Consider the following 10,194-nt stretch of genomic DNA (forward strand, 5'->3'; position numbering starts at 1 on the left):
TACCCCAACCTCTCAAACGCCTTGGCGACACCCAATCCCCCTTCGAAAAAGTTTGGGGTCGGGGGCCACCAATGGCGGACAGCACGCCCTCAATCAGCGGGCTCTCGGGGCGGGAGCGCGACCTCAGGAGAGCGCAGATCCCAGCCTGCAGCCGGAAACCCGGAGCCCAGACTCTGGAACCGGATGCGGCGGCTTCCTGCTCCGCCCCCTTACGGGACGGCGGCCGCCGAGGGCTCTTCGGAAAACCCGGAGTGGATTTCCGTTTGCTGCACGCGTGGGTGGGGGCGGGGAGTGTAACCCCGGGGGTGGAGGAACTGGGTCTTTCTCCGCCTGAAACGCTTCGCGCGGGAGTTTTAGCCTCGTTGTTGTGTGGGGGGAGAGGACTGTCAAACTGCTGCTGCCCTCCCCCGGGGGCTGGAGACTGGAATCTTTATCCCAATTCAATGTGGGGCGACGTGGGCTCCAGGATCACCGAATCGAGGGGGCCCGAGCACAGCGGAGCTGGCGGCCCGGGCTCCTGGGTCCCGGCCCCTGGACGTCCAGCGCTCCCCTAGTCCGCGGCCCTGGCTCCTGTCCTCACTTCCTTCCCTTTTTGGCTCCTGCTCTCGGAGCGGGCGGACGTGGGGGGGAGCGGAAAGGGCGGGAGGGCCCGGGAGCTTGGCGGGGGGGTGCAAGGGGTTGCGGAAAAGCCGCGGAGGGGACTTGGTCCCGGGACTCGGTCGGGGGCCGGAGACCGACGGCAACAGCGGCCCGGGACCCGCACTGCCCCCACCCCTCCCGAGCAGGTCAGAGCCAGAACACCCTACGACCCTGCCCGTTCCCGTACTCGTGACCCCCCTCATCCCCAAAATACACCAGGGCCCCCTATATTCCACCCCTTTGTGGCCCTCCCCCCCGCCCCATTCTCCCTGCAGGACTCCTATCCGGTTACCTAGACACCCACCCGCGTCCCTCCCCTCCCACCTCCCCCGCGCCCACCTGACTCTCCACCTGCCCCCCCTCCTGTCTCTCCCCAGGCGCCCCCATGGCCCGACCCCGCTGATTCCTTCGCTCGGCCATGCTCCCGCGGCCCCTGCGGCTGCTTTGGGACACGAGCCCCCCCGGGGGAGTCGTGCTGAGCAGCTTCCGGAGCCGAGATCCCGAAGAGGGTGGGGGCCCAGGTGGCCGGGGCGTGGGCGGGGGGCAGGAGGAAGAGGAGGAGGAGGAAGAAGACGAGGTGAGATGTGGGTGGTGGGAGGCAGGGGGTCTATATTTCAGAGACTCGCCACCTTTCTCTCCGCGTTTGAAATGTCCCTGCATTTCTTCCTCTCTGTCTCAGTTATTTCCGCACCTCTTGCTGGGTGTCTGCCCGTCTCCCCGCTGCGGGAAGTCCCGGCGTTTCTGTGGTTCTCTGTGGCAGTGTGACTCAGGAGCTGCCCGCAGGAACCTGCCCTGTTACTGCCTGGAGCGTCTGGCGGGCTGTCCTGCGGGTCTCTGGCTCTCTCCGCCTGTACCTGAGTGTGCTTACCTCTCTGGGCATTGTGTCTCGGTCCCTGTCTCCCCTTGTTTTTGTTTGGCGGGGAGGGGTTTGTTTCCACAGTAACCGGCTCCTCTGACTCTGGGATTGGGGAGGGAACCCTTCGATTTCGTGACCCCTCCCCCCTTTCCCGCCTGGCGCTGGGTGGAGGCGGGAAGCCAAGGTTCGTGGACCTTGGAGGGACAATCGGAGGTTGAGTGGGGGGTGGTCACCTGCTTTCCTCCGGGACTAATGGTGCGGGCCGGGCGCAGGATTTGGGCCCTCAGGAGGGGCCAGAAGTTGGATTTGGGGCCCCGAGGCCCTGGACTCCTGGGTCCAGAGGCTGGGTGAGGTCAGGGTGACTGGCAGGGCTGGTTTTTCGGGATCGGCTGGGGGAGGGGCTGAGGCCATGTGACTCTCTGAGTCTACCCCCCCACATCATCCCCACTTCCCCTTCTCCTTCCTGTACTGGGATCGGAGCCGCCACCTTGAGGGGGTCTCCGGGGCCGAGGGACCAGGGGGAAGGGGGCTGAGGGGAAGGACTCACTCTTTGGGCTTGGCCAGTTCCTGCGGGGGAGGGCGGAGCATGCGGCTGTGCCGGTGACTGAGGTTTCAGCTTCTCAAGGTCTCTGCCTCTGGCTTTCTGCCTCGCTCGCTTCCCTCTCCTCCCCTTTGCACCTTGCTTTTCTGCTGTGTTAGTTCAGCTCTGGGGGGAAGGGGCTTCGGCAATCTCCGGGATCAGGGTTCCTGCATTCCATCCACCCCCCCACTGCAACCCCCTCGACTCCACCGGGCCCTGAGGCGGCTTGGGGGGGGCTGTCTGGGCCCCAGTGGGGGAGACCTGGGGTCACCAGCCCCCCCCACCCCTCGCACTCGCTGGTACTGTCCCCCGCCGCCACAGGTGAGGGGTACAGAGGGAGGAGTAGGGCCTGGGGGTGAGGGCTGGGAACAGTGGGGGGTGGTGTGGGACTGTCTGACTTCTCGTTTCTTGCTCCTCCAGGCCCCTGTGTCTATCTGGGATGAGGAGGAGGATGGTGCCATCTTTACTGTCACAAGCCGCCAGTATGGGTCTCTTGATCCCTTGGTGAGATCATAACTTTGGCTTCTCACCTCTGACCCATCACTTCCCAGCTCCCCTTCCTCTAGCCGGCTTTCTGGCCAGAGTGCTAGGTTGGAGGTCTGGAGACCTAGACTCTGCTGTGTAACTTATATCAAGTGTTTTTGCCTCTCTGAATCTTAATATAATGAGCCTGGATCATCTCCTAGGTCTGGGATTTTCCCCAGAGATCTACGGGCAGAGTTGAAGAAAGGGTCAGTGACTGGTCCCCTGTCTCCCCAGGCCCCAATGCCTCCCCCGCGTTCCTCCCGAAGGCTCCGAGCTGGCACTCTGGAGGCCCTCGTCAGACACCTGCTGGATGCCCGGACATCAGGGGCTGACGTGACCTTCATGTCAGCCTTCCTGGCCACCCACCGGGCCTTCACCTCCACATCTGCCCTGCTAGGGCTTATGGCTGACAGGTCAGGGTCATAAGGACCAAGGGTCATGGATGTGTCTGGATTTTCTAAAGCCAGCGTATCCTACCAAAATAGTCAAAGCCACTGGGGGTTTGGAAAAAATGGACAGATAGAATCTCTTCCCCTCCCCAGGCTGGAGGCCCTTGAATCTAGTCCTAGTGATGAACTAGAGAGGACAAAAGGGTGAGTGACCCCCGATTCCTAACCTCACAGCCCCTCTGCCCGAGCTGCTGCTTGATGGCTGACCCCCGGCTGATTCTCCTCCCAGGGTAGCCATCTCTGTACTGTCAACCTGGCTGGCCTCTCACCCTGAGGATTTTGGCTCTGAGGTCAAGGGTCAGCTTGACCGGCTTGAGAGCTTCTTGCTTCGGACAGGGTATGCAGCAGCGGAGGGTGTTGGGGGGGGCAGCGCTGACCTCATCCGCAACCTCCGGTCCCGGGTGGCCCCCCAGGCCCCCGACCTTCCTAAGCCCCTGGCTCTCCCCGGCGATCCCCCTGCTGACCCCACGGATGTCCTGGTGTTCCTCGCTGACCACTTGGCCGAACAGCTGACCCTGCTAGATGCGGTGAGACCCTGACCTCTGACCCCCACACCCCTTCCCCCTTACTAACCTTCCCCTGACTCCAGATCCTTTCCTTGCTTCCAACCCTTCCCCATCCAGCTCCCAGCCTCCTCTGTCCACCTAGTTGACCTTTCCCTGTTTCCCCTTGGTTGTTTTCCTTCAAGCCCTGTGCCCCTTTGGTTCCTTGGCTACCTCAGATCCTCATACCCCTGATATTAGAAGGCTGACTTGGCTTGACTATGAACTTTAACCTCTGACCTCTGCCCTGCAGGAGCTGTTTCTCAATCTGGTCCCCTCTCAGTGCCTGGGGGGCCTGTGGGGTCATAGAGACCGGCCGGGACATTCCCATCTCTGCCCATCTGTCCGAGCTACTGTCACACAGTTCAATAAGGTGGCAGGGGCAGTGGTCAGCTCTGTCCTGGGGGCTACCTCAACTGGAGAGGGGCCTGGGGAGGTGACTATACGGCCACTCCGTCCCCCCCAGAGGGCCCGGCTCCTGGAGAAGTGGATCCGCGTGGCAGAGGTAAGAAAGAGGATCAGCCCTGATGGCGACCGTGGTGTGGAGAGAGGTCCCACAGCTGTGGCCTCCCTCTTTTCCCCCCACAGGAGTGCCGTCTGCTCCGAAACTTCTCTTCAGTTTATGCTGTTGTGTCGGCCCTGCAGTCCAGCCCCATCCATAGGCTTCGGGCAGCCTGGGGGGAAGCAGCCAGGTGGGGAGGATGGCCTGGGGGTGAAGCTGGGAAGGGGGAGATGAGCCAGGCCCATCCTCAAGGCTGCTGCCCTCCATCCCTCAGGGACAGTCTCAGAGTCTTCTCCAGCCTCTGCCAAATTTTCTCTGAGGAGGATAATTATTCTCAGAGCCGGGAGCTACTCCTGCAGGTGAGGCCCTGTTCCCTGGCATTCCCAGGCTTCCCTGCTCCCCAGTCCCACCCCCATATCTCCTTGTTCTGTCACCACCAGGAGGTGAAGCTGCAGCCCTCTCTGGAGCCAAATTCCAAGAAGGCCCCGAGGTCTGGCTCCCGGGGTGGGGTGAGTGACTAGTGTGGGGTGGTCGTGAAGGAGCGTATGGGGGAAGCCGTGTGAGGGATGGAAAGGGGAGGCACAGCAGGGTGAGGAGAATTAAATTTGTCCTCTGAGGCAATGGGATAGGAAAGTGGAGGGATGCAGAGTCCTCAGATCAGTGGTAGGGGCATCTGACTCTGACCTCTGACCTCAGGGTGTGGTCCCGTACCTTGGCACCTTCTTGAAGGACCTCGTGATGCTGGATGCGGCCTCCAAGGATGAGCTGGAGGTCAGTGGTGTGTGTTTGTGTGTGCATTGCAATGATGGAAACAGTGGGCCTCAGGGTCAGACAGACCTCCCTCCAGAAAGGGGTTGCAAGGCGTAAGCACTGAGTGCCAGGACTCTGGCTCCATCCAGATTGCTGGGTTCTGGTTCTGTTACTTTGGCAAGTTGCTTAACTTCTTTGTGCCTTTGCGATCTATAAATGGGAAACTAGTGACAGTATCCACATCAGCCTGTTATTATGAGGGTTAAATGGATTAACATCTGGCGAGTACCTAGAACGTGCCTGAAATGTAAACATATGTAGAGTTTGTTAAATAAACAAATACTGGGACCTGGGGCAATTTCCTTATCCTCTCTGAGCCCTAATTTTCTCATCTGTGAAGTGGACACAGTTTCTACCTGTGATGTTCAGTTTAAAGGGTAAGGTAGTGTGCTTAGGGCATGATAGATAGGAGGGGAAGGAGGGGCCAGGATGGAGGAGTCTGAGAGGCTGAGGGAAGTGTGTGTGAGTGGGATGTGGATGTGGTGTGTTTGGGAGAGGGAATATGCTCTCTCTGTGGCGGGGCTGGCACTCTTACTGCATCCCCCTTATCTTTGCAGAACGGATACATCAATTTTGACAAGCGGAGGAAGGTGAGGGGAGTGCGTGGGTCAGATGTTAGGCATCCCTAGCCGTGTCCCAGGAAGGGGAGATGGAGGGGAGGGTCGGGGGTCCCTGAGTTTTGGCTCCTGCAGTCTGAGGGCTCCTTCCTAGGAGTTTGCTGTCCTTTCTGAGCTGCGGCGGCTCCAGAATGAATGTCGTGGCTATGACCTCCGACCCGACCCCGATATCCAGCAGTGGCTACAGGGGCTCCGGCCACTGACAGAGGCTCAGAGGTGACTGGCTGGGTGAGGTTGAGACTCTAGGGCTCAGGCTGGGTGTCGGGGTTGGTGTGCATTGTCCTGACCTCTGGCCATTGCTCCCCTCCTCAGCCATCGTGTGTCCTGTGAGGTAGAGCCATCTGGTACCAGTGACCCTCCTGCCCCACGGGTGCTTCGGCCAACGTTGGTCATCTCGCAGTGGACAGAGTGAGAGAGTCAGTGGTTGGGGGGCAAGTCTCTTGGAGACTTGCCCTTCTTCCTCTGACCCCCGCAATCTCCTGCCACTCCAGGGTTCTGGGCTCTGTTGGGGGTCCCACCCCTCTTATCTCCTGGGACCGGCCCAGTGTGGGGGGAGATGAGGTGCCTGGAACCCCTGCTCCTCTGCTGACCCGGCTGGCCCAGGTGAGCTCTGTTCTTGACCTCTGACCTCAACACTGACCCTGACTCTGTGAATGTTTCTTCCTTGACCTCCCTCCCTGCCTTCACGCCAGTCCCCCATGTTGTTTGTCCCCAGCACATGAAGTGGCCGTCTGTCTCATCTCTGGACACTGCCCTGGAAAGCACTCCATCCCTGCACAGTCCGGCTGACCCCAGCCACCTCTCTCCCCCAGCCTCCTCCCCTAGGCCTTCTCGAGGTCACCGCCGCTCAGCCTCCTGTGGCTCCCCGCTCAGTGGGGGTACAGGAGAAGGGGCCTCCAGGGGGACTGAATATGGGGGAGGGGGGTCTGGGCCAGAAGCCTCTGATTGCCGAATCATCCGCGTCCAGATGGAGCTGGGGGAAGATGGCAGTGTCTACAAGAGCATCTTGGTGAGGGAGCCATGGGCTACAAGGTGGGGGGTGAAGGATGGTGCCCTGTGGGACAATGGATGTTGTCTTAGGTTTGAAGAGCCAAATGAGAGGATGATTCTAGTTTTAATTCTGACCCTTGGTTTTCGCAGCCGTTTTATTTTGAAGGCTACTTTGCATTAGCTGCTGCTCCTTGAACTTTTGGTGGCCATATTAGGTTTTCAGAACCAACAGCAGTTCCCTGCAGGGAAGCAGCCCTGTTTCACTGGGCACCGTGTGGGCTGGCCTGTGGAGGACAGGGAGCCACCATATTGGGTTTCCCTGGTCACTCACAAGTGCTGGACACGGGTAACCTTTTTTGGTTGGGATCAGTGGCTAGGGTTGAAAGGATGGGAAGTAGAGATCATCATGGCCAATTTATTGCTCTTTTGGTCTCCTGTCCTGCCAGGTGACAAGCCAGGACAAGGCTCCAAGTGTCATCAGTCGTGTCCTTAAGAAAAACAATCGTGATTCTGCAGTGGCTTCGGAGTATGAGCTAGTGCAGCTGCTACCAGGGGAGCGAGGTCAGAGGCCACGAGGGGAGGCAGACTCAGGAGAGTGGTGCCCACCAGTGGGAAAGCTTCCACATCTGGGTGGATGTGGGGGGAACGACTGTGTTTGTGCTCAACATCCCCTCTCTGAACTTACAGAGCTGACCATCCCACCCTCGGCTAATGTTTTCTATGCTATGGATGGAGCTTCACACGATTTCCTCCTGCGGCAACGGCGAAGGCCCTCGACTACTACACTGGGCCTCACCGGCAGTTCCTCTGCCTCAGGAACTCCCCCAAGCGAGGGAGGAGGGGGTTCCTTTCCCAGGATCAAGGCCACAGGGAGGAAGATTGCCCGGGCACTGTTCTGAGGAGGAAGCCCTGTTGGCTCACAGAACTCATGGTGGCCATACCAGACGTGGGCAGGCATCCTGAATGATGGCAGTTGTGTCGCATTGGGAAGAAATCCAGAGAGGTGGCCAACCACCCTGGGGCAGTGAAGTGCTGCTAGTTTACCAGACAGCCGAGGGATCCAGCCCTGTGGGAACTGGTACTCTTGGTAACCAAGCTGGAAACCTGTGTACAGCTCCCCAATTTCTATGAATGCACGACACGCCTAGTACTGGGAAAGGGGGTCAATTTCTGATTCCTGGCCACATCCTAGCATGCCAAGGGCCAAGGCAAGGCCTAGAATTAAGGGGAGAGGAAAAGCCTAGAGGCTCTGAGCCCTGGGGAGAGGGGATGGCACAAAGTAGGTTCTTGTAGGAGTTCCTATTCCTACTGTGGGGGTTCATGTCACTGTGACAACACTAAGATAATAAACCAAAACACTACCTGAATTCTACCCCCCTGTCCTTGCAGTGCATGGGAACCAGCTGCTGGGAGTAGGGGTGGGGAGTTGGCTGAAGGTAGACACCATGGAACAAGAAGGAGCCCAGTGTTTTCTATCCCCATGAAGAGCTGAAAGCGAGGTGCTGGTGAAAATGGTTTCCTCAGAATGGTTTATTTCTCCCCAGCAACCTCTCTAACCCGGTCCCTTTATTTGCTCTTAAATTTTTCTCCTCATTTGTCACAGACCCATGTCAAGTACTAGCCACCCAATTAAAGTGATCAGTATGAAGACCTCCCCTGGCTGCAAGTTTGTAAGAAACGATTTTTGGACAAAGAAATGGAAGAACAACTTTGTGGACAATGGACAAACTTAGAGGACATCACAAAGCATTACATGTTGGGATTTTAAATCAGTTTAAGCTACATTCAAACAAATTCTAGGAAGAGAGAGGCTAAAAAGAACTAAGAGAGACACCAGGACTATTTGGAGGATAACAAGTAACCATAGCAAGGAGGGTCACCACATTTCAGCCTGGGGTTTCAGGTTAGAGAATTGTGAGTTCTTCAATTAAACTGCCTTTCCCAACAATTCCTGCATTACAAATGCCCTTCCCATGTTTCCTAAAGACGTGTGCCAACAAAGATAAGAGGGAGTTAAGGGTTGTATACACAGGCAAGTAGTAAGTTTAAGAGAGATTTTAGTCTCAAGAAAGAAAAAACGATTACTCTACCACAGACAGATTCCAGTTGCAAGAATCTGGACCTGTGGGAGTAATGTAGGTGACATATATATAAGGTGGAAGGGGCGGGGGGAATGGATGGAGAATTACCACAGAAGTGTCTGGTCAGGAAACAGCTAGAAGTTTTCACATTTTATTAGCTACAGTATAGATCCTAGAGCTGCCTCATTCCCTCCCCTCCCCGCCCCCCCACCACAGGGTCAGGCCTTCCCAGGAGCCCCTGCCTTTGCTGCCTGGGCCCGCTGGAACTCCTGCTGCAGCTGGGCAAGGGTCTCCCTCTGTTGCTCTGACTGCCGCTCGAGGTCCCGGAGCTGGGATTCATATCGCTTACTGAGGAGAGGCAAGAGAGACAAAAAAGCAAATGAGAAATGAGGGAGACTTACTATTGAGTGTGCTGCAGACAAGAAAGAGATTGGTGGAAAACTTGAGATCTAGGGGAAGGACAAGCAGCATTAAAAGGGAAGGGGTTAGAGGAACTGGACAAGTGGGGGCTACCCTGAAGAGCTACTCTACAATGGCTCCTCAACACCCCTACTCCAACAGTGTCAGATGCATCACAGGGCAGTGGAACAAAGACTCACATTTCAGCTGTGATGTAGTCCAGCCTCTTCCCCACTGTGGCCCGAGCCTCCCCCAGCTCCTGTTTGACCAGCACAGGACCCAGAAGTTTAAAGACCACGTTGGACCCATCCAGCAGGGCCAGTTCCTGATGGAAGAATGGGATATATATGATCACAATCACTGCCACTACAGGTCCCTCCTCGCCCCACAAATCCCAGTCTCTCACCTCCTTCACGATATTATTTTCTGTTAGTTGTGCCTCAAGTTTCTGCCGCCCTGACATGGATTTACTCAAGTCTGGGGGGTGGGAAGAAGGACTTGATTAGAGACATCAACAAATGTGTCCCCTGATCCCTCCCAATCAGAAAATGGAGCTGAGGAAGTGGACAAGGATGGGGACGGCGGGTCAGTGGGTGGAGAAGGGGCTGCACGCGGGGGCCTGGGTGGGGCAGAAAACATCTTGGGATGGCTTTGGGTTCTGAGCGAGTGAGGGGATTGGGGCGAGGCTGCACCGACCCTGCCCCCTTACCCTTCTGTAGCTGTTGGTATTTCTCCACTTCTCCCTGTAGCTTCTTCTGGATCAGCTCTGCCATGGCGGGGACGGAAGCCTGCGGCGAGCGGGCGAGGGGCACTGGGTCTCACACTCTGGAACGTGCCCGAGCTCCCTTTCTGGCCGGGCCTGCGGAAATGACAGCGCTCTTCAGAGGCAGCCTCTCGGGGCACCGCAGCCTCTCTCCGTCCCGGATATCGACTCTACCCCGGCCCCACGAGGTGCCGGGCGAAACGAGACCCCAGACCCCTCAACCGACACCCTACCCTACTCACGTTCTCCCTTCAGTACTAATAAACCCGGAAGCAAACAAAGAATGCTGGGAAAAGACGGCGCCGGAAGCTGTCCTCTGACGTATGCCGGGAACTGTAGTTTTGACATGTTTAATGAATGGTGTTCTGCTAAAAAGACTGGACTCGGAAGGTTTTAGGCAAGATGGGGAAACGAAGCTGGAAAAAGAAACTGCCTCGTTCC

The 10,194-nt window shown here is 57.5% G+C and overlaps 2 protein-coding genes across 9 annotated transcripts; one reads left to right on the forward strand and one right to left on the reverse strand.

Annotated features, from left to right (window-relative positions):
* Positions 1–678: 678 nt before the first annotated feature.
* Positions 679–8,158, forward strand: RGL2 (ral guanine nucleotide dissociation stimulator like 2). 8 transcript variants are annotated; one of them, XR_009222021.1, is made up of 19 exons: positions 679–785; positions 1,017–1,216; positions 2,496–2,579; positions 2,835–3,013; positions 3,143–3,193; positions 3,279–3,576; positions 3,845–4,096; positions 4,180–4,283; positions 4,368–4,452; positions 4,534–4,602; positions 4,790–4,864; positions 5,461–5,493; positions 5,615–5,736; positions 5,833–5,928; positions 6,012–6,123; positions 6,236–6,529; positions 6,957–7,071; positions 7,198–8,009; positions 8,114–8,158. XR_009222021.1 is itself a non-coding variant. In XM_058554612.1 (18 exons), the coding sequence occupies exons 2-18, from the start codon at positions 1,058–1,060 to the stop codon at positions 7,407–7,409; spliced, it is 2,340 nt and encodes a 779-aa protein (XP_058410595.1). In that variant the 5' UTR covers positions 679–785; positions 1,017–1,057; the 3' UTR covers positions 7,410–8,158. The 8 variants fall into 8 exon arrangements, 5 of the variants coding, with proteins under 5 accessions (XP_058410595.1, XP_058410599.1, XP_058410597.1 ...); XR_009222022.1 differs by having other exon boundaries at positions 7,198–7,588; positions 7,900–8,158; XR_009222023.1 differs by having other exon boundaries at positions 7,198–7,588.
* Positions 8,159–8,550: 392 nt separating this feature from the next.
* On the reverse strand, positions 8,551–9,975 carry PFDN6 (prefoldin subunit 6). The gene is made up of 4 exons (XM_058554628.1): positions 9,700–9,975; positions 9,397–9,467; positions 9,191–9,315; positions 8,551–8,939 (listed from the first exon to the last, which is right to left on the reverse strand). Exons 1-4 carry the CDS (start codon positions 9,761–9,763, stop codon positions 8,810–8,812), a joined length of 390 nt encoding a protein of 129 aa, XP_058410611.1. The 5' UTR covers positions 9,764–9,975; the 3' UTR covers positions 8,551–8,809.
* Positions 9,976–10,194: the final 219 nt, after the last annotated feature.

The sequence above is a fragment of the Diceros bicornis genome, chromosome 14 (genome assembly GCF_020826845.1).
Source record: "Diceros bicornis minor isolate mBicDic1 chromosome 14, mDicBic1.mat.cur, whole genome shotgun sequence".
In the NCBI taxonomy this organism is placed as follows: domain Eukaryota; kingdom Metazoa; phylum Chordata; class Mammalia; order Perissodactyla; family Rhinocerotidae; genus Diceros; species Diceros bicornis.

Excerpts from the sequence above, each read along its gene's own strand:
- PFDN6 (XM_058554628.1), bottom strand. The coding sequence starts at position 9,763 with ATGGCAGAGCTGATCCAGAAGAAGCTACAGGGAGAAGTGGAGAAATAC. Across the intron at positions 9,468-9,699 it reads ATACCAACAGCTACAGAAGG|ACTTGAGTAAATCCATGTCA; the intron begins GTAAGGGGGCAG and ends CCCACCCCCCAG. Across the intron at positions 9,316-9,396 it reads AAAATAATATCGTGAAGGAG|GAACTGGCCCTGCTGGATGG; the intron begins GTGAGAGACTGG and ends TTCTTCCATCAG.
- RGL2 (XM_058554612.1), top strand. The coding sequence starts at position 1,058 with ATGCTCCCGCGGCCCCTGCGGCTGCTTTGGGACACGAGCCCCCCCGGG. Across the intron at positions 3,014-3,142 it reads CTAGGGCTTATGGCTGACAG|GCTGGAGGCCCTTGAATCTA; the intron begins GTCAGGGTCATA and ends TCCCCTCCCCAG. Across the intron at positions 6,530-6,956 it reads GTGTCTACAAGAGCATCTTG|GTGACAAGCCAGGACAAGGC; the intron begins GTGAGGGAGCCA and ends CTGTCCTGCCAG.